General features: G+C 41.8%; 3 protein-coding genes across 3 annotated transcripts; 1 reads left to right on the top strand and 2 right to left on the bottom strand.

The window, feature by feature from the left end:
* Positions 1-301: 301 nt before the first annotated feature.
* On the bottom strand, positions 302-1,417 carry LOC134187830 (uncharacterized). Its single transcript, XM_062655994.1, has one exon. The coding sequence runs from the start codon at positions 1,363-1,365 to the stop codon at positions 595-597; it is 771 nt and encodes a 256-aa protein (XP_062511978.1). The 5' UTR covers positions 1,366-1,417; the 3' UTR covers positions 302-594.
* A 2,690-nt stretch (positions 1,418-4,107) lies between these two features.
* Positions 4,108-12,046, top strand: LOC134187831 (cytochrome c oxidase subunit 6A, mitochondrial-like). Its single transcript, XM_062655995.1, has 3 exons — positions 4,108-4,215; positions 4,273-4,433; positions 11,787-12,046. The coding sequence occupies exons 1-3, from the start codon at positions 4,128-4,130 to the stop codon at positions 11,874-11,876; spliced, it is 339 nt and encodes a 112-aa protein (XP_062511979.1). The 5' UTR covers positions 4,108-4,127; the 3' UTR covers positions 11,877-12,046.
* A 147-nt stretch (positions 12,047-12,193) lies between these two features.
* Positions 12,194-22,407, bottom strand: LOC134188034 (uncharacterized). The gene is made up of 11 exons (XM_062656216.1): positions 22,262-22,407; positions 21,473-21,950; positions 20,598-20,632; positions 20,361-20,444; positions 19,884-20,078; positions 16,448-16,675; positions 15,818-15,963; positions 14,907-14,946; positions 14,827-14,849; positions 13,748-13,792; positions 12,194-12,502 (listed from the first exon to the last, which is right to left on the bottom strand). Exons 1-11 carry the CDS (start codon positions 22,307-22,309, stop codon positions 12,400-12,402), a joined length of 1,425 nt encoding a protein of 474 aa, XP_062512200.1. The 5' UTR covers positions 22,310-22,407; the 3' UTR covers positions 12,194-12,399.
* Positions 22,408-23,443: the final 1,036 nt, after the last annotated feature.

The raw sequence follows: 23,443 nt of genomic DNA, 5'->3' as shown, positions 1-23,443 counted from the left end.
CATGTCTAAGTTTATACGCGTACACAATCAAACGCTTTATGTGTTGTAAATTTAATCGTCTTGATATCGACATAGCATGTAAAAATTTTTTTACCAACTCAGTGTTCTGCTCCTTATGCGTTATTAATAGTGTTGAGACATAAGTAGACATAGGGGTACGAATCTAGGGTGCCAAGAAGTCCACGAACTCCCAAAGATTTCTTGCTTACCAGCTGCATTACTACTAGCCATACTTTCTATATCCTAACAAGATAGATTTAAGAAACGTGTGCGTGTACCGATATCCAACGTTAGTGAACTGCCATTGGAATAGTTATATTTTGTGTATTGAATAAGATGTAAATGATTAATCATCCTCCAATGCAGACAAATAGTACTATCCATACTATCATTATATTATACGGACAAATGCTATCATATGTCTCTATCTATTGTCTTTAATTAAACACGTTCTATGAATTTCGCATACATCTAAAGTTATAGCAGCATTACACGAACTGCTAAGGACTACACATCTTTACGAAGCTGTTGTCTACTTACTCTAACGTATTTCCTTTTTGCCTTTCGATGTTGACACTGCGTCTTCTACTCTAACTAAGCCATCACTCCGAAGCACAACACTGTGAAGCTAGAGTGCAGGGTGGATGAGCTCCATGGTTTCATGTCTCCGACTACTGTGCGACGAAATGAAACCGCCCCTCTGTCCACAGCAGCTCGGATTTCCAGCACATAGTAAAGTTTTTCGATTTGGTTTTCTGAAATAAAACAGTAAGGCACTTTGGCGTATGATCTAATAAACGTGACTTTGAGAACTGCTCCGCTCTCTTCTAGCTTTGCATTTCGCACGTCCATGTTGGCCACTCCTCCATAGCTCTGCTTCGAGTCGCCACATCCAATCAGCTTTTCGTCTGTCGCGTTCCACGTACAGGACATCAACGATGCACCCATTGCCAAAGCACCGTCGTACTCCCAGTTGAATACGGTCCAAAACGATGGAATACCGACGTATGACGTTGACACAGTATCCGAACGTTGACCCGATGTGGCACGAGATGCTTCTGGTTGCATTCCTCCGAAACAAAACGTGGCAAACCAATGCTGTGATTCAGACCAAGGAAAATAGTTCGAGGAAACATACGACCAAAGATAAATTCCGTTTACAGATGTCATAGTTGTTATATAAAATCCACCATAATTTAGTTCTCTTGTCATGCACAAGGGCGGTTTAGAGTAGGGGCTCGTGAACGGTATATATAACCGTTCATGACCGTCTTCAATCTGCAATTCTACCCGAGACGGTTCCATATTTGCTACGCATCCATATGTCATCGACTCGTTCACTAGAATCTCTTTCGAATTATTCATCCATGTAGCTTGTGCTATGAAACTGATACCCAAACTCGATGAAGAGTCAGTAACCGGATCTACGAATAGCCAAGAAGATGGGAGCAATTCTCTCTCATTAATAGAACCGCCTTGCAGCATAGGTCCAGCAGCAGGCATGGCAGCAAAGCAATAGACGCTAAACCTGAAATCTAAACTACTACCTGTGTAAGTCCACGCATAGATATAATTGCCATCGGACCGCGTTAGCATCAAGGAGTCTGCAAATGGCGCTACCGCTACGGTCCAAACATGTGCAGAAGTGCCAGTATCCACACATGATGTCATACAGAACGGGGCTCTTCTATATGCATCTTTAAATGTAATCACCAAAAACACACCAAGAAAGAAAATTCGATTTTGTTGACGTCGAAGTTGGTAACGCCGCCGTAGCTCAAATCGCTGTTAGTGCAGTCGGTCAGCCTTTGCTCGCTTGATTTCCACGTGCACGTCATGAAACTCATGCCAACGGCTTGATCTATTTCTTCGCGCGGATCTGCAATAAGCCAAGACGACGACAAAGACACTTCTGTTGCTGCATCAAGTCGACTGCAAAGAGATAAAACGACGGATATCCACAGAAATTGTTGCACTTCCATGATTTTCGAGTACGTATAATAGACAGCAGTGATAGGTTGGCGTGTTTGGCAGCTGGAAGGTGATGCGTTCTTATAGCAGAGAAACAATCAAAGCAATACGTCTGCCCACTCAAATGGTGATTGTAGACCATTGATGTAGGTGTGGGTTGACATGCTCATACCAAATTCATTGGTCACTCAGATATGAATATCTATGTAATGAAAACCGTGATTTGATACGTATACTCGTGCAACAGCCTATTTGGGTTGCAGTCGTATTGTTTGACACCTCTACATTAGCTGCTAACATCTGTTCTCAACACGTCTATGTCTAGCTCGAAGTACAGTGGCGGTTCCAGACGTGGATCTCACAAAGGGCCCGGCCTCTTCTTCCCTTACCACAGTCTATTATGATATAAAAGTACGTGACATTCGAAAGTACCTAGATACATGCATTAGTCCGTTACCGTGTGACACGCATTGCGCATGCTCAACACGTTACCTATGCGGCTAATTTCCGTCTTCGACTTACAGCTAGCAGCCCTCCAAAGGTTGGGTGGGCCAGGCCTTGCTGTTATAAGCTCCACCCATTTGACAACATTTGAGTAAAGCGGTAGAGCTAGGATGGAATCTGGATAATGACAGTGTTACTAGAGGGTAGTCTAACTACTAGTAGTATTGACCTCTGAGAATATTTAATTACACTTCCTGCTCTAAACTTCCGAATTATGGCTGATTTGTTTTATCTTAGAGGTAACCAATAACTAATTTATTTAATTACCTATACCATTTCCGAAAGTTTTCACCTAACGCCTGTTGGTGGAGGTTCCATTTTCGAACAATGGGTGGGCCATGGCCCACCTGGCCCACCCTGCTCCGCCGGTTCTGGCTAGCTACGAACCATCAGCTAGCCTTCGCCATGGGCGTCGCAGGATCTACAAAGTTTGGGAGGCCAGCTACTAGAGTTTACCTTTCATACGACGTTGTGAAGCATCTAGGGACTATTAATAATATTAGGGAGGTTATAGCGACTCCAGTGCAGCATCAGAAATCGTGCTCATAATATGGACGCAAGTGAAAACTGTGTAAAATCAAAATAGTCTACGTGTAATCGTCGTAAACTGAAAACATGATCATGCAATCACATGCAAGTACTTGCATGCATTCACTGCTCATTTATGTTCATAACTGGTTCTTCTGGAATGCGGGGCGTGTCAATAATATAATATATAGATTGGGGCTCCCCTCTAACTAAGAGAATCCTGGATCCGCTATTAGCTTACATTTTGAATCAAATTAGGTATGAAACAACGGGTAGACAAAATATCAAGGTAGAAGAAGGTACTTGCACAGCACACTTGTGACTAGCTCCGTGTGTTTTTATAGTCGCGACCGTATTGATAGTTGTTACACTAGCTAACCTGCTCAAGGCAATTTTGCAGAGAGGAAACAATCAAAGAAGAACCTCCTCCCAAACTCTGCCCTATTAGCTACTAATGGATCATATCTACAGGGTTTTATGTCTAGAGTGTGATAAATGTGGTGAAATCAGTCGAATAAAAGAGGCAAGATCATTGTTCGGGTTAAACGCCTTGTTTAATTTATCAGGTAATATAACTTGTATCTAGTTATTGTAGTGAACAATTCTAAAAAACGTCATACAGTATTACCGTGAGATAAAACTGCTAGTTATAACTAACTGAAAAGTCCATTAAATCTCTTCTCAACTACAGAATTCAATCAAAGATGAGTGGCCAGTTCCTAAGTCGTAGGGTATCCAGCCAAATAAAGTATAGCGTTATTCGAATAAATATTCGAACTAAAAGTGACTTAATTAATTATTTAATTAATTTGTATTAGGAATGTTTTTATACAAGTGCGACGTCTAGTTTTTGAGAAAAGTGTCTATTTGAGAGCGGGTTTAATTAATTAATTTATCAAGAATTACGGTATCGGTGTCCACTTGGCAAAATTCAGAGCCTACTTTTACAAAGTAGCGTCGATTTCGGGGCCTTTGTCTAGATAATTGTATTCGATTGTGCAAAATTTTATTTGTACAGTGTAGAGATATTTGCCTTGAAAATATACTATATATTCTTAGTCATGTGGTCTTGAAAACGTCATTAGTAAAGACCAGGATGCAGAACCCGGATAATCATTACAGTTATGGCGTCTGCACTTCGTCTAGTACGCGTTCCGCTGCGTAGAATGAGCTATGCCAAGCACATTGAAGAAGAAACTCGTCATGCTGCTGGTAACATTCACTCAAACACCCCAGTGTGCTATTTCACATCTCACACTCGCTTTACAGGCGCTATGCACACTTGGAAGAAGATCTCGTTCTTTGTGGTAGTGCCTGCGCTGGCCTATTGCACGTACAACGCGTACGCGAAAGAGAAAGAACACGAGAAGCACATAGAAGAGCACGGAAGGCACTTTATTGCCTATCCGCATCTGAGGATCAGAACCAAGGCGAGTAACATTTTTTTGTCGTTGATAAACACCGTTGACCGATCCCGTTTTAATTGATATGAGTTAGACACATTATTGTGACATGTAGCCCATGTTGAAGTGAGACTGAAATTTGGTATTTAGAGTTAGAAAGTTACTTTTGATATTTTTTCGCTCACTGAATAGAGCCACGGTAGAGAATTTGTTATACAAGTTATAACAATTTTTATAATTGTAAGTTTTTATTTTTATTAATTTATTATTTACAAGGCTTCATTTTTGAGGTTTGCAAGTGCCTCCTTCGTGCAGGGATGACCAATGTACTTCGTTGGCCCACATGCGGCTCCTGATCTGTTGGGTGTGGTTGCTGTTAAATTGTTTTGTAGTTGAGTAATGATCTTACAAAGGATTCTAGTTCTATGCTGTCTCTGTCTGCTCAGTCTGGAGATTCTGAGGTCAACGAGTGCATACCGTACTTCCTTGAAAGAACACCACGGCGTTCATTTGTTTCGAAAGGCCGGACCCTGCAGTGTTCATTTAAGGGCGTCATTCTTTCAATGTCATTTCCATGTACTCTTTCTTCCTCCTCCCTTTGCCTTTTTCCTTGTTGTCTACGTATCTTCAAGTCTCGTTCTGCTTGCCTGTTCCAGAAGTGTCGTGCGTACTGTACTACTTTGTGAGTTTGAGTCTAAAGGCAGCCTCGTGTGAAAGCTTCTCTTCAGCCGTGTGGCTCAGATGATTTAGGCATATGTCAAGCATGCACGAGGTATGGATAATGAATATCAATTACCTGTCCTGCGGCTTTTATTCTATGGCGGCGTTCATTCAGTTTAGTAGCGAGAGCTTGTGGCGTTTATTCAAGGACGGCGTTCTTTTGAGGAAATACGGTATGTGGTTCTGACATGCGTCAGCTTCCTTGTGAATGAGTAATTGAGGAGTGCCAGTTGATTGAAACTTTGATTACCAAGTAATTAAATATGATTAAATTTCTAGCTCATCTTTTGATTGGGTTGCAGTTAGGTAATAGTCTGTACAACTGCACAATTTTATGAAACAATAGGCTAATTTAATTGATATGTTATATAAGGTTTCGGATAGAGGGCATGACTCTAGACAACCTAAAGCTTATGTGGCCCCTGGTGGCTTAAAGCCTTGGCCACCCATGTTCATGTGCCTTAAAGTTATCTAGGAGCTTCATTTGTAGAGTGCCTCTAATACCCCGTTTACACAAGCACGCATAGCGAGCCGAGCCGACTGCTGCGCCAGCACGTGCCAGCCCAGTTTTCCGGCCTGCATTTACACGACACACTCTGTAGAAGGAAGGCGATGAATGTCACTAACGTGTGTTAGTTACTTGAGCTTGACTTGTAGCTCGTGTTAGCCATGGAAAGAAGCCAAGCTGCTCGCGTTTTTCTCTATGGCTTTATATTGAGAATGCTTAAGACATATATGAGACCTTGTAGGTCTATCGCCAGGCGACTGTGATGTGCATGCAGCAACTGAGTTCAAAGCTAAACTTCTTGGTCATCTTGGTCGCTCCGTATTTGGATAAGACACAGAGTCTTCGTCTCGTTCCACGCTATTTGTACCATTTTCGCACAGTAGTATGATGCGGCGGAAAGGGGTCTGGCTTTGTGAGACTACCAAATGAGCATGTGCGGCTCGTTTTCCAGCACGCTATGCGTTTTACACGATGTACTTGACCCAAGCCACCGCGCTCTGGCCCGGCTAGAAAGACCGAGCCGAGCTGGATTGGCTTGGCACGGCTCGGCCCACGGTAACACGTACCATAGAAACCGAGCCAGCATGGGATGGCCTGCTTACAAGTGCTCGTGTAAACGGGGTATATGGTCGGTCCTCCTTGGTGTAGTGTGAGTCAGTAAAAAATCTCCACTGAGTGGTTCGACATTGTTGGGACTCCAAGGCTAGATTTCATGTGCAAGGTTCATTTGATTAGCTGACTGCTTTCGTGATTTCAATGTCTCAAGGACCTGCTAGGTCTACTGTTCAACTGCCAACGTTTCTTATTTGGAAAGTATCAGATTTAATTGGTTACGAAGAAGAGGTGAAGAATGTATTGCAAAAATCTGGTGCAAATCATGCACAAAGTACTCAGATAGAATGCTAAGATATCGTCAACTTCGTGAACAGGCAAAACAAGACAGCAAGAAGTTTGTTACTGCAACAGAGTTTGTCACAAGTGCACAGTCATGCAGGGTTGGCCCCAGGATTTTTGTAAGGCATGGTGGAAATTCTCATGATCACGCCCCTGCATAATGTTTTAACATAACGCAATTTAATATAGAAGTCAATCAAACTTGCTTGACAGTCTTAGAGATAGTTGCCATCGCCACTGACACAAACAGGAATTAACTCTGATGGAGCGTCATGGGAAGTAGACTGGCAGCTACGTTGTCTTTCAGTAATGGAACACTCATTTTTGCCAAACTAATCTAGTGTCTGCACATTCTCACAAGGACTTACCACAATCATTGTGCTAAAAAAGGAGGGGTTTTAGGTCAAGGATTAGTATGACTCACACATCTCAGTATATCACAACTTGGAATAACCGTCAAACTAAAAAGTCCGCTAAAGCTTGTGAGAAATTTTCAGAGCTCGAGCAATAGATACTTGATTTGCATAATCAGTTGAGAACACGTGATTAGGAGGGGCAACATACCTACAGACCCCATTAATTTGTACTCTATCTACCTACTCTGCTACAATAGATTCCCCTAGATGCTCCCAACAAAATAGCAACAAGAATCAAGCTTGTTGTGCTAGTCATTGTTATCATTTTTCGGTGTCTATGGAGAATCTTGTCGCAGTTCTGGCAAGTCTTCCTCATTTATTTCTATTGTTAACCTGTTTATTGTTAGTTTTCTAATTAAAGCCATCTAATATTCTGCAGTAGCTACACCCCAAATTCAAAACGTTTAGCGATGCTAGAGGGGAAACTACAGTTGCTACCGACGCAATTGTGCAATTATGGGGGGGGGGGTGCATGACAACCACTGTTGCTATTTGAGTACTTGTATTACAATCAAGTTCATACCATATGGCAGTCATCCTCCTAATTGGTCTTACTATCACACCAAACATCCCAGGCCCTGTAGGCAAAGAACTAAAATAATATGCAAAGAATTAGTTGCTTGCCCCAAACAACTTTGTAAATTTTTAAAATACAAATTTCGTTGTCTTCATAGCTACAATAGGGAACAGTAGACTCAAAGAGCAGCTGTTACTGAGACAGCTAATGAAATCAGTGTATGGTGACTCTAAAAGAATGCAATTTAACATTTAGCTTATCTGCTTATGTCAAAACGAGGCAAGTCTAGGATGGCGCTTTACGCATCACAATGGGGAACTTGTCAGTTTTTGGGTTAAATAATCGTAGCTACCCATCTCTATTTGTTACCAGTTGTCTCTGCCTGCTTTCCGTACATGCTTGTACATGCTCAGAATTCCGAAATCTACAAATTTTCCCAGATCACGCAAAATGTGTGAACAGACTTTATAGTAGCCACTGCCTACTCAGTAAAGCATGGCGGGCCTATACCAAGCGGGAGCCAAGGCATGGTGCTCCGCGGTGCCTTTTGTATGCTGGGGACAACCCCTAGTCACGTGTCATTGTCGTCACTGGTATGTCAATGCTAGAATGTGAGAGAGAACCCAACCCATACGTGTTACAGTAAGGGTTAGGCAACTTCAGTCATTGCATAATCAAAGAGACATTGCCCTGATTCAGAATCAGAATGTGAGAGTAACCCCGAAACCCCGAGTCACTCACTCCTGCTGAGTATTCAAAAATGCATCAGGACCAGGATGATGACAGATTACGCAGTGAACATGATGATAATCGTTGCACGAGTCTCTTGATATCATTGACTTGACATCTAGCTAAGCTAAATTATTGAAACTGAAGGCTTAGTTTAGGCATTACAGACTGTACTAATATAGGTTTGATTAAAGTTACGATCCATACCGGGAATTTCCAAAACAGTGCCCAGCCAAACGACCACCCACAGGGCGATCTCTTTGAAACTGTTCTCATTTTCAGCCCATGAGCCGTTAATGAGAATCAAGATTGTAGTGCATGATTCGATGTCGCGGCCTAACGTTGGTCGATATTCTGAGGCTGTATTAGTAACATGCGTTACTATACTACAGTGTATGTACAGGTTTGGCAACCGGACAGTGGTCTTACACTGTGGATTAAAGAATGAACTTCTAAAGAAACGACTGACAAGAAGCGTAGGAGGGCAGTTAGGTCTGGTCGCACTTGTAAGTTTATAAAGACTAAGTCTATCTCGGCAGGATCGACGTTGCAAGATGGGCCTTACACTTGCCTACTCTGTGGTACTCAAGTCAATTTGCCAATTTCCACAAGTTCCTGCGACTCGCTGGGATGCTTGTTGATGACAGATTTTCTTTGATAAAAATCCCATTTCCTGTATTGCTGCCCTTGGCACTGTTTCGGAAATTCCCAGTACTGCTCTTCTAACTGGTGAGGGGGACGGTTGATTGCTCTCCTCAAAAATGAAGTCTTGCATTTGTAGTTAGAACCATGCCTACTAGAACAGATATCATTACTAGATAAATATTTATTTCATTTAATTTGTTTATATTTTTCAAAAAATTCCGCTCTGAGCCATCAGAAAGGGCTTTGTAAGAGTCCACTGACTGAACAAATAGCATATTCAAACAGCATTGGCTCACTTCGAGTGCATCTGTAGTGTGTGTGTGAATGTGTGAATGGGTGGCCATGTTTGTTCGAAATGTGTGACGCTTTGGTCCAAATGGTCTAATCACAGAGCAGTATTCTTGTTTGTTTGTACATAGCAACCACGGAAGAGAAAGCGAATCGCAACTGCTAACATTAATTAGGGATATGTCTTTTACAATAACCATCTAATTTGTGTTTGCACTTACCAAGATTTGTCCAAAACGAACAACCAGATCTTACATGTCTACAAGATCCAATGTAAAATCGATAATTTTTTTGACTTGTGACTGTAGTACAGAAACCCCACGTTTAGTTATCAGTAGTGACATGTATGCCCTGTGTGTTATGAATCTCATTACATCGATGATTACAAACTACAGTAGAACATTGCTAATCCATACATCCCCATACCAAGCCCTGTAGGGATTCCCGTATTTCTGCCATTAAACGCCACGGCATTTATTTTTTGCTAGAGCTCCAACTGCGACGTGTATTTCTTAAAGGCTCTTTGTTCTTGCTTTAGGAGTGTCACACTGTAGGTTTGACATCTTTACAAGATACAATTACCCATACTGGTGTACACATTTCACACTTTGAGACGTTATGTGGCGAAACAGGATCCGAGTAGTCAAAGAACGCTTGCCTCATGTATACAGTATCTCTGAAATAGTCATACGATTTCCCTTCAAAATTCAAGCAATAGATGAAATGTGGTGTTTATTTGAGGGCTGCCTTTATTATATGGGTACTCTTAGCTGTGGCATTTATATGAGGGGCATGTAGTATATGAAATGGTAGTGAAGTTGTTCTTGTAGCCTTGGAGGTCCAGACCTTACCTTGGACACCCAGCCCATTGGTGCATTTACGTATGTGTCCGTATGTCTAATTGACACAGCTGTACCGACTGCATACTTCTAAATACTGTGACAGTCAGGATTTATAATAGTCAGATATCTGAAGACTCAATGTGACAGCAACTCGAATCTGGCCACCTATTATGATCTGTGTACACAAGGCAGGGCACTAAAAGGTAATTCGGATTAGTAAGGTTCTACTGTAATTTAGTAGGGCTGCAAAACGTGGTCACTTGAAAGCAAGATTGTCTACTTCATGATAATTCATTAAGTTGATTGTTTCATTAGAGTTCATAACCATGGAAGCGAGGGTGAAATCACAGCTTTTGTTACTAGTTGATATTTATTTTGTGCGGCTTGGCACTATGCCTGTAAAATACTAGATTTATGTTCATTTTCTAATTTTATATTTTTGGTAATAATTGATAGTTATTTTGTATCAGATAAAGATATGCTTGCAAATTAGAATTACAGGTTTATATTATTAATTTTGATATTTTATGTTTTTGATAATAATAATTAAATTGATAGTTATTTGTTCATTGGTTAGACCCACACCTTGATTGATTTAGCTCTTGTGGGTACTTCTGTTGTGTAACTACCTTCATATATCAACTATAACCCAAAGGCATTTAAATAATTATTTAAAATTTTTGATCAATATTCATATTTATATACTGGTAGGTCGTTAGAGGCTTTTTGTCTTGATGGCAGTTGGGTTGACCAGTGCTTAAAGTAAACCCTTTGTTTCACTCATGTACAAATGTTTCAATTTGTTTACCTGAGTTTTCTCTGTGTGATGTTATATGATATTGTTGGAAATGAAATATAACTAACTCTAGCCGTTACAGTGGAACCTCAATATAACGAACCGCAGGGGACACTAGGATAGCTTTCGTTGTAGCGAGGGTTTGTTAAAAGCGAAATCATCCGGGTTATTCATTGTGCAAGGTCAGGGAATGCAAGGCTATACAATGCAACAAATATTAGTTATCAGACAGAGGAAGGGATTACATGGGATCCCGTTGTCTAAGAATTGTCGCAACAGTTGATGGAGCGATTTTATAACGAGCAGCCACGTCTGTTTTTGTGCATTCCTTTTGCTCTGCCTCTCTGATGATTTCAAGCTTTTTCTCCACGGATAAGGATTTGTGCTTGGACATGGTACTGTACAAGAGGACGCTCTTGGCATGCTCTGGTCAAATGCCCAATCGACTTGGCTGCAAGAAATTAATGGAATTCATCATGCACAATGATGTTAGCACGTTCTATAATTGGCACCCTCAGTGGCAGCTGCACTTTGTAGGCGACAGAGTTTCAGGAGTGAGGTCGGTCACATCGCCTACTACGTTATGTCGAGGTTATAATGTAATTATCTACGTTTAGGTGTAACAAGAAGCCACGATATAGTGAGATTTTCGTTATAGGCGAGTTTATTACATTGAGGGTCCTAAGATAGAGAAACGCATACAAATGAGTCGGGACACCAAGACTAGTTATTAAGAATTCGTGATCTGGAGGTTTGCTATAGCGAGGCTCCACTGTAACAGGTTGCTTTACACCTTGCATGGGAGAGGGTTAATGCCAACAGTCACGTTTACCTGACATGAGGTTCCGAGATTCTCTCTCTATTGTGACTTTTTACGACAGCTTGGGCAATGCATTTGAGCAGTCGGATTGAGTGTACATACACCTGTCACTCAGCCTTGTTTTGTCTCCATCAAACATTGATTATGAATCAATAAATAACAAATGTTTACCTAATGATTTATATTATATTCTTGCTTTATTTAGCCATTTCCGTGGGGCGATGGAAATCATAGTCTCTTCCACAACTCGCATAGCAATGCTCTTCCCGAAGGTTACGAAGAATCGGAACATTAAAGCAGAAGAGCAAACTGCGAGAGTGAACACACCTTGTGTATCTCTAGCAACCTACCTTGTCTTACACCTCCATGTAGTCTATTGTGTGTATCAATATCTCTACTGTAGTACAAACCAAGATATGTTAGTTTGAAGATCTTAGTATGGAAACAAAATATTATGCACCCTTACGTTCTCAGTCTTTGTCTACGCTTAGCATGTAGGATCTCTGCAAACAACAAGGCAGGGAATGCCCGAAAGTGAGCATGAAATTTTGCTTTGACAAAATAGAATAATTTGAACACGACGTGCAGTAGGTCGACTGTGCATGAGAAGACTTCATCATTAGACAAGATTATTAGACTTACTGCATGTTACATGCCACAAAAGCAAAACCCAAAGCTCAATATTGCTCATTCATGAGCCTACAAAACTTGGCCATACAAATGCCGGCTAAGCAGAATTTACTGAACTAAACACATTAGATGTAACACTATCCGTAGTATGTCATACCGACAGTTCACGGTTTGTGGTGTTTCATGATCTACTGTGCATCAATCCGTACTCTGCAGACAGGGCAGATCCTATTGCGCTTGAGCCATTCGTCGATGCACTCGACATGATACAAATGCATGCACGGCAGTCGCCTGAAATGAAAACCACATTAGCAATATACAGGATTGAGTTTACGATTATCTAGCTGTTTAGTAGGATGGCAATGTTTCGAGTTGAATAAGAGACACACGATCTATAGGAGGGAACACACCGCACATTTCTTATTTGATGACTGAGAAACACTCTGCATACAGCATAGATGTATATAACCAGTGGGACGCTGAAATTTACACTGTCGCTGTGATCACTTGCACACTAGTTGTAGTGTCTGTTCTTCTCTCTTCTTGCTTTTGCAGTATTTCAAGTATATTAAATGTTGATGCCTGGAAATGTGTAGTGATTGTGCTGATTTGAGATCTCGAATTTCAGTTACAACTGATTGCTCTAGTGGCAGAAGTTACAGCATAAGTTCTATTCCATCGGAACATCCGTGTATGTCTATTGCATAATGACCAGAAACACGCCAAAAGTAGTAATCATTTCTACATGCTATAATTTTGACTGAATGGTAGACGTATGGAGGAGGTAGCTGACAAGGCCGCTCTATGCTCAATTTAGCATACGATTCAGTTGGCTGCGGTCACACACATTGTGGCGATCTGTGCTGCTCTGCTAGATCAGCCAAGTTTGTTGCTGTGAACACGGTACAGTACAACCCCGATTATCCGGACAAATATATTTCCACCCAATAACCTATTCAACCACATCATCATTTCATTTATCCAGATTTTAGATCATCTAGACAATTTGGCTTCCACTGACAAAGTCCTGATAATCGGGGTTGTACACCTGAAAACTACAACTTTTGTAGATCAAATTTGTTCGTAATGATTTAAAATTCTCATCGTCAATTCCAATTGGTACAGCAACTTTTATAGGTTCGAATTCATACGTTGTCAGATCAAGTTAATAATTTGTTATTTCAAATTGCCATTGTTTCAAATCAGATTCATTCAGTCATTTCACATTGGTCGTTTGACATTTCAAATTCATTCAGGTTGTTTAAATCTGTCGTTAGTCATTTCAAGGTATGAACTTGAACTGACAGTGTATGAATTTAAACTGTCAAAGTACCAATCTAAATTGACATAATGCAAATTTATTTGATCTGGAAATGCTATGGTCTCTCTTAACTAGACAGTTTGAGTACGACTATGGTCTAGGAAGAAACACACTGAGCTACAGTCAGAACAACGAGACAAATGGAATGCAACTACTTGCATGAGTATGGGATTGGCCAAATGCTACAAACATGTTCACATTTAATTATGGCTTACCTGACATCCTCTTTTTCCACAAATTCACACATACAGACTGTACACCTGTAAAATATCTCAAGTTTACCAAGCTTACATCACTGAACAATCAACAGGCTTGCTGTATGAACACACGGACGACTTTGTCTAACGCCAATTTGCACCGACCTTATCACTAAACACATACAAATATTTGTTGCTCGAATTCTTGCTACAGTGGAGGCAACAGGTGCCTTCATGCTCCCTTTTTGGACTGGGAACACTAATACGTGTTTTTTTTACTAACAAAGATGTGAGGAAGATGGAGATCGATGAGAGTTCAATGATGACTATCTGGGACTCTTAATTAAGCTTGGTTCACAGTATGACACTAGCACAGCGTCCTGCGAGCATCCTGGACACTGACTAGGACGCTGACACGAGCGTCAGCGAAGACGCTGGCGCTGTACCGTTCACAGTATTGCGTCTGACGAGCGTCCATCGCACAAAGAACACACTGCGACAGTGGTCTGGCACTGCAAAGTCACCACATGTGTACAATGTACTCGCGACAGACATGGACGACGATGTTTTGATTTTGTTGCACTGCTGTGGCGTAGTCTCGATCAAGCGTTTTCTTTCATCCTTAGGTCCTTGTAGTCCTTTGACTGAACTTGCCAAACGCAGGGAAAACCACGCACACACTCAATGAAAACTTGCATCGACGAATCAATGATTGATGCCATGTGAATGAACAGAATATCCCGGATACGTCCAGTGACTGACTTTCGATTGGTTGAAAATGAGCACGTGATGTCATCGGACACTGGGTCACTTCTGGCTAGGATTCTTGATTAGAACTTTTCTCTATTCCAGTGTCATGGACGCTCGTAGCGTCGTGCGGGCGTCGCGGACACTGACATATTCTCAGTATGATGCTGACGCTTGCTCATCGTCAGCGTCCAGGACTCTTGCACGACGCTCATGCCAGCATCGTACTGTGAACCGGGCTTTATGACAAACCTGCCTTTCTACTACATTTATGTGTGACTACATTTATTGTACAGTACAACAAACACAGACAGACAAAGGACAGACGGCAGTTGAGAAGAGAATCATACTTGTTGTCTTCACCAGCAGAGCCCTGAAATCAGAAAGACACTCACAAAGTGACAATAGAAACAACAGAAATCGTTGATACTTTAATGAACTTGTGAGCAAAGGTTGTCGATCTGATCATCCTGCAACAGAATGAAAACAATTAATAACGACATTCAAAACACTTGAAACCCAATAATTGGTAATAGCAAGTCTCCAACAAGGTATCAAGTTTCATGTAAAGCACAGATTTACTGGAGACATTGATAGTCAGACTGTGTTACTCACTACCACAATGAGTAGCTTCACTACTAGAAACAAACAATACTCATTGGTGCTGAAATGAAGAAGACTCATTGATGCTGAGATACACGTTTCATCTCAGTCCTGTTTTTGACCAACACAATAGAGGCATAATAACTAATGTGCAACGGACAAATAAGACAAGGATATCATATATTGGTCTCAAGTTATTACAAAAAGGGTTGACCATACACTTCACATGAGATTGTGTGAACGTATTCAATTTGATCATGATCAAGCTCTCCCTCTTGACTAAACACCAACGGTTGCAGCATTGATGCATCAGTGATAAACATCATCATGCCTTCATGACTAATTGTAAGTTTAGCAACTAAACACTTCCAGAATTCTGGATGAAGCCTTTCTTCTGCATATTGGTAACACATGATATCCATAGAGATAGACTTCAGAGGCCTTGCCAACCATCATAAGAAAACAGTTACATGCTGTTGGTATCACTAAAACTACAGACTACCAATGTAGAATGCAGGACAAAGAAATGTAACTACAAAAAAATGTCACTCTAAAAGCCCTTTCAGCTCCAGCAGTTACAGTTCAAAACGGTGTAATGATGTAGCCCCAGAGACAGAAGTATAAATATCAACAAGCAATATACAGAAGCATGGCCAGCATCCAATCCTTTGGATGATCATACTGATGATATGGAGATTTCTAGTTCTAATAACAGTTATCGTTGGTTCACAACTTTACCTTTCATCTGCTCCTCTCATCATGCATCCGAGCCTCTCTTCAATATCGATTAGATCCTCGAAGGAGGTGGGCGACCGCATAGCACGTATTAGTTGCAGAAGAGGATGCTCCTCAACATCTGCTTGCCCCGGTCGTGCAAAACGATGCTGAAATATAAGAAATAAGCAAGAGTGATAATGAGAAATACTAGGGTATCTGAAAGACGACCAAGCAGATGACATCAGAAACAATGAACAAATGCCTGATCAAGATGTGGCCCATATATTTGAATATACATGCAAGTCTTTCACTCATACATGCGAGTCTCTCACTCAGATGAGTATAGAAGCCACATCAGAAATTGCAGTGTTCTCAGTGACTATAGTAACATGCAATAGCAACAAGCACATTCAAAGCCTAGCGTGAGAGTGCTGTCTGTGTGTGTGTGTGTGTGTGTGTGTGTGTGTGTGTGTGTGTGTGTGTGTGTGTGTGTGTGTGTGTGTGTGTGTGTGTGTCTGTGTGTGTGTCTGTGTGCGTGTGTGCGTGTGTGTGTCTGTGTGTGTGTGTCTGTGTGTTACACGCATTCATATTTAGTGTGAACAATTGCCCATAGCATACATAAGACAACACAATGTCACCATGATACCATACCTGTAATGGAGGAGTTGGGAGTTCAACTCTCTCTCTTTGTGACCGTGGTAGATGTGTGCTTTCAATAATCTCCAGTGTAGGTTGCTCTTCGTCATCTATGGTAATCTCACTTCGAAAGTCATTGATCATCGATAGTGGTGTATCAGCAACGGCCGCTCGCCGATCTTCAGACAATTGAACATAATCTTGACTTGTGCTGTTGTTCAAACTCAATGGATTAATTAGTTCCTACAGGAAAAATTGACATAGAATATTTACACAGTAATGAAAAACAATAACAAGACTAATGCCACCTAAATAACAATAGTGTAGGAAGAGTGTTGACTACCGCATTTCCACAAATAATGCCCCATGTTCAAATAATGCCCCATGGTAAGCCTATACGAAATAATAATGCTCCATGTTCTATTAGTGCCCCACTGGTGTAGTATTCAAACCCAGTTATATCCTAGGCTCGGGTGTCCAGCCGGTCATCTCCCCCCGCGGCGGAGAAAGACCGGCTGGAGACATTCGCCACTCAAACAAACCGCTGACTCTCTATCCTCCAATCAGAGTGCCGTTCAATGTTTGTGCATCCTCGGTAGGGATGCACGTCTCTATTGGCTCTTTGCTAATGTAATTTCGCTCTGACGCAAGTGCGTGTAGTCTCGACACGTGCCATCCAAGTCTACAAACAACAGGTCGACTCTCTCCAGCTCTTCTCGTTGTCTGTCTCTCGTTCTAAGATCGCTAGACTCAAAGTTTACCACAAAAGCCACCAAAGGTCGACCGCAATGTACGCAAATCATAGCTCTGCATGTCGCCCTGCGTTGAGTGCAAATATCACGCTTTGTAGATGGTCTACTCGTTCAATGCATGCAACATACGACACCCTAAGCTACTAGAAGTTGTTTTGCATGCGCTGCCTATTCCTCCAAGTACGGAACGGAAGACAAAAGAGAAGACGACATGCAGGTGTAGCTCACATGCTAACGAAATGTGATATCAGACGATAAAAGCAATTGACTACTCAGTTACAAAGCCATTAGTAGAGAGCCAATAGCGATGGGCATTGCTATCAGCAGTTATCGTGAATACACGTGCATGCAAAAACACTAACCAAACGTGTAAAATCCTGATTGGAGGATAGAGAGGCAGCGGTTTCCTTTGAGTGGCGAATGTCTGCAGCCAGTCTTTCTCCGCCGCGGGGGGAGATGACCGGCTGGACACTTGAGCCTAGTTATATCCATGCATATCTATCAATGTGTACGGTTGAGATGAAATGAACACCCAGATAGAACCGTTGACTGACGATGAAGATTCAACGTATGCAACAGACCAGGAATACGACTCAAGTGAAAGTGAAAGTAGCCAAGATACATACCAGTAAGACTGTGAGATTGTAGTTTACGGTTTTAGTTTGTTCGTGCTGTGTAATGGCCTCGTCCCCAGACTCTCTCATGCTAGTCTTAGTCTTGTCATTGTCATACGGGCACCAGACAAGACTAGCAAGATTGTCATACGGGCACCAGACAAGACTAGCACGATTGCCATATGGGCACCAGACAAGACTAGCACGAGACAGTCTGGGGACGAGGCTATTGTGTAGCGTGTTAGTTCTGTATCAAACAATGCAACAGTCTCTGTGGTTGCAAAATAATACTGCCCCATGCTCAAATTGTGCGTCATGCTCAAATAATACCCCACGTTTCAGAAATATAAAAATAGTGCCCGTGGACACTATTCACGGAAATAAGGTTTTAAAAAATTTTCAATCTTCTGTGACATAGAAGTCACCTCAATCCAACCCAATGTACTCTGTATAAAGACTTAATCCAAAGATCATACTACGTGCTAGTTACATCATAGTGGCAGCAGCCAATTGTTTGTCAATTGTATGCAGTTTGTTGATGTTATTGCATACAAAGGCCCCCGACTGCGACAAAGTCCCCCGACTGCGACAAAGTCCATCAGCCACTGAGGTACCGGTGGGACATTGGCTGCCCACACCACAGTTGGTGTCACAGTTGGGGCTTCTGCGAGTACATGGCCAGGCTCCAGGAGATTGCTTAGCAAGGTCCATAGCTCTTGCATAGTGCACAGGAAACCAAGGCATCTGACTGCAGGCGTGACCTTTGTGAAGGCAGCTCCTTATCCATTTTGCCATTGCCATTTGCACTAGAAATACAGCACCTCCACAAAATTCACAAGTCTTCGAATTCAACTGAATGCATACTTGTTTCCACCCAGGCTCATGTATATACAAGTTGTAGTAGCAGAGTTAGCTGCTATGTATGTATTCATACCGTGTGTTCACAGCTTTGTAGAAAATTTCACTGTACTGTTTTGTGGCACTAGAAACTCTGTCACTCTATATGTGCATTTTTTTAAAATGACTACGTCAGCCTAGTTTACAATTACAGAAAGCCTAGGATATCTCCGATGCACATACCAGGTACTGTCACCGCATAACGATCTGTTAATGTCTATAACAATCTGTTGGTGTGCATCATCAGATGAACTATAATCGATGTCAAGGCATGTATAGCAAACAGTAGACAGTGTAAAGTACTAATCCAAATTCTTGTCGTAAGTCACTTGATCTGAATAAACTATTTCCATATACATTTGACCTTATATAACAAAGTGACTCTTTCTATCCAACGACATACAAACTCTCTACCTTAAAGGAACACTTCGGCCACATGCGTTAGTACATTGCGCCCCGCATACACCTTTGATTGTTGGTTACCAACAATCAAATTGAGACATTTGACACATTTGTAGAACGAGATATGCTTAGGTATACTCTTAACTGATTACAGGATAAATTATATTGGACGTGTTTGTAACTTTTTCGATCGGGACTCCAACTTCTAGAATATCTACAGTAGATTGCAGTTTGCAAAGCGCGCTGTTCGGTTCAGTAGCTGAAACACTTATGCACAACTTACTCATACTTATGAGTCGGCCAACGCTTGCTTTCCTATCGTAACGCTGAATAAGGTTTTCTCGCCATTACGTGTAACATGACGTAACACTGACAACAATCCTGATTCCGCAGAAGCACGGTGGATGCCAAAACAGATCCAGACGGCGATACAGCTCGCATTCTTATCCTGTTGCTAGTATTCATGTGCGACAGACCACGTAAGAACAGCTGTTCTTACCACACGCACGGGAGCCCTGTCGTAAAAACTGAACTCAACCGTAACTTTGCATTGTAGTTTTTGATACTTCCATCAGCGATGTCACCATTGCATTGTTGCGGCAAATGTACGTTAGCGCGCGTCTCTGATATGTTGCACTAGCACAAATCTCCAAAATGTATCTTTAACGGCCAGAATAGTTTGAGGTAACAATTGCCCATATACAGTGACAGATTAATTAATAGTAAATTTTAGATTTGTGGTTACATACAATGCTTGCTGATTCTACTGTTTCTATGACAACTCACTTGATGTACGTCTTCCGTAGTTATTTCATCTAGAGATGATTCTGTTGACGTGTCTGTTGTTCCTTGTGTCTTCCTTGCTTGCTCTGGAGTGTCTATGTCGAGCAAGTCCCTGTCTAGTTGTTCTCTCATGCGATGATGCTCTGATTCTATGTGTACACCATCCTTCTCCTTAGCATGATCTGACAGAGGTGTAGACTAAAAACAAGTCAAACAATAAAATGAACAGAGAACATCCAGAAACAGATATGATGCAACAATGTTGTGCGTGTGTGTGTGCACGTGTGTGTGTGTGTGTGTGTGGGGGGGGGGGGCATGTGAATGCGAGTGTGTGTGTGTATGTGTGTGTGTGTGTGAGAGAGAGGAGACGGGAGGGAGGGAGGGAGGGAGGGAGGAGGGAGGGAGGGAGATGGACGGAGGGAAGGAGAGAGTATTATAAACGTGTCAGCTAATTGTGACAATACTAGACAACTACTGTACCTGCAAATTATTCATTACTGGGACTGATCGTCTCTGACTATCCTGAATTATCCTAATTCCATGTTGTGGCATAGGTTCTTCAATCTGAAAGCACACTGATGTATTAAAATAATTTAATTACAGAAACAAAATAAAGAAACAGACAGAAACACAAACTGAAAAAGGAACAAGAAACAGAGACAAATCAAGAGACAAGCAGTCGAACAGATGAAAACACATGATGACCAATAATCTCACCTGAGCAATGACATTTTGCTCTCGTATATGCCTCGCTACAAAAGTAAATACAACAAATATCAATGCACGTAGAACGTTATGCTTTAATATATCTCATTTAAGTTACTTTCAATGACTACAAACAGACACCCTAGAATGAACTCTAATTACATGGACAGGGAAATGTAGCTCATAATGGAGAACTGTGTGTACAACAGTAACTCATGCAATTACTCACACAAATTCAATTTCCTGCTAATTGTTGTATATTCTATTAAATCAATATGGTAACTGCTGCTTTGCAGTATTGGCCGAGTTTAACTCAGCTACATCTACAACAAGGAAAGGATGTACTACACATCTCTTCTTATTGCTACAATCATGTTGGAAAAAATACGAAGCGACTCCAGTATCGCTTAAGAACATCTCATGAACTGTAGGTAACACCGGCTGCCGACTGCTCCTTCCACCGACCATAGATAGGGTAGAAGCCGACACTACAGATCCTACAAGTTTGTCGTAACCCTTTTGGCAACACCAGCAAAGAGTGGTGAGCAGTATGGTCCCGACTGGGTGCTCTCACCCCCTAGTCGCTTCACTCGTCCTTGCCATAGAGCCCCATTTAAACCAATGAATTGGTACAGTAAGTTGCCGGAGTAGTCACAAGACGTAATTTTCAAACCCAGGTTGGGGCATACTGCAGTTGTGCTGAAAATACATTGGCTGCAATAACTGGCAACTAAGCAGGAATGCAGGTATTTGCACTATGCTACACAAGCCCCACTGACCATATGAATAAACAAACATACAAACAAGCAAGCACACACACACACACACACACACACACACACACACACACACACACACACACACACACACACCAGATATGATATTACCTTCTAGATCAAACTCTTCTTGCAGAATTCTCGCCAGCTGCTCATCATCGGCATGATATCTACCAGGCAAACGTTGCTGTACAGCTTCATTCTCCTCACGCCACAATTTCCAAGCAATTTCTTCGTCACTCATTTCACTGACCGCGCCCACGCCTTCTCTTGCAGCAGCAGCAGCAGCAGCAGCAGCAATCGGTTTCCTTCCATTTCCTTCCGGCTCGTCAACAGAAATAATTTCTAAACCATCCAAAACGTTAGATGTGCCGTCAGCCGACATGTGAGGCGAGTGAAGTGTCGTCATCGCAGCTCTTGGCCTGCTGGGAAGAAAATCATCAAAGGGGTCCAAGTTACCCGTATGTGCAATGTCAGCGCGGAGTCTGTCTGCTGTTTGTTTGACTGGCTGCAGCTCCAACGGATCCGGCTTGATTGGCTGTCTTGTAGACATCCGGGCAGCTGAAGACGGTGTTGTGTGAAGATGGCTCTGTGAAAGAGAAGACGGACATGAAGAAATGGACGAATTGTACGGTGTGGCGTTTCTCTAGCTAAACTACGACTTTACAGGTATCGAAATAAATGGTTCAAACTAAGAAAACGTGTCAACTGTTGAGTATTGCACTGTTAGACGAGATATTCAAGCTTCGCGCACAAATCGTCTCATTGTCTACTAATGCCTACAGCTAGACGAAATGAGAGTGGTTGGAACCATTGCAGTCGTGGTGAAAACGCGTTTTCATGCGATTCGTTCAGCTGCCTTTGCAATTTAAGTGACTAGGAAACTTGAGGTCATCTCACCTGAAATCGAACTGAATCATCTGCCATGCTCGATTTGTTCTGGCCCATTAGGCTCCTATGACGGAGCCGTTCCCGTCTAGAGCTTTGAAGATAACTGACTATCTCAAGACAAAGTTTACCGTCTTCGTGAGTAATCGAAAAGCACGCTAAAGGGACTGCCTTGGACTGCTGAGACATCGCGCGCCTCGTAGCGAGTGACTCAAGTTGTGCAGGCTGGGAATAGGTGACCAAGTGGATTGGATCGTTGTTACGGTTTGCTTCCTGATCTGCTGTGAGAAATTTTGGTAAGAGCTACCGATTGGTAGAGAAATTACAGTAGAGTAGGTAGATAGGACTACAAATCCGACTTTCAGCGTGCAGTAATTCTTAGCATGTGGTTTTGGACAATTTTTTGCTGGTATACGTAAGCTCTTGTCATCGTCTTTTGCTTATTTTTGGAGTTTTGGGATGTAGGTTGCATAAAAGCAAGTTGACAATTCTAGAATTGATTGGTTTGAAACCACTGACCATGAGATGCACAATGCCGTCTCTGGACATCCAAGATTGGTGAGGCCAGCTGCTATGGCTTAACTTCCAGGAGACCTTGTCACATCTACCATCTAAGAGGCCACACCTCTACTAGGATTTGGGAGGCCGTATGGCCTCATTAGGGACTCCATGCGTAGCTACTGCCACTGGCAACATCAATGTCCTCGCTAAACATTGCAACAAAATTTATTTCGAAGTTAGGCCCGAAACTTTGTAATATGATCGAGAAAGCGAAAGTATTTTTTGCGTGAGGGATAATGGATCAGATGTCTATTGTTGTTGTGTAGCCATACATGTAGGCAAATGGCCAGGTAGAGAACCAATGACTATGTGGTAAGCACTTGTATGGCTCTTATATTACAAAGATATTTGTAAGTGGGCCGGGATCGATATGTTTGTCAAGTAGGTGGAGACACAAAGTTGGTGATTCATATTGAGGGATTGCTAGAGGGTTGTGAAGTCACATTCCAGGAATACCAAACATTAACTAAAGATAGCTTTGAGCGTTGAAATATCTGTAGGTATATGTATACAGTATGTAGAGATATCTATATGTATTCATAAATTTTCAACGTTCTCAGTGGAACATTTTAACAGTAGTATCAGTGACATACAATGTTTGCATTTTGAGTTTGGTTTAGATTGGTATCTCGG

Source organism: Corticium candelabrum, chromosome 12, assembly GCF_963422355.1.
Source record: "Corticium candelabrum chromosome 12, ooCorCand1.1, whole genome shotgun sequence".
In the NCBI taxonomy this organism is placed as follows: Eukaryota; Metazoa; Porifera; class Homoscleromorpha; order Homosclerophorida; family Plakinidae; genus Corticium; species Corticium candelabrum.
Note: the sequence above shows the minus strand (reverse complement) of the source record. Positions and strands in the feature narration are given on the sequence as shown.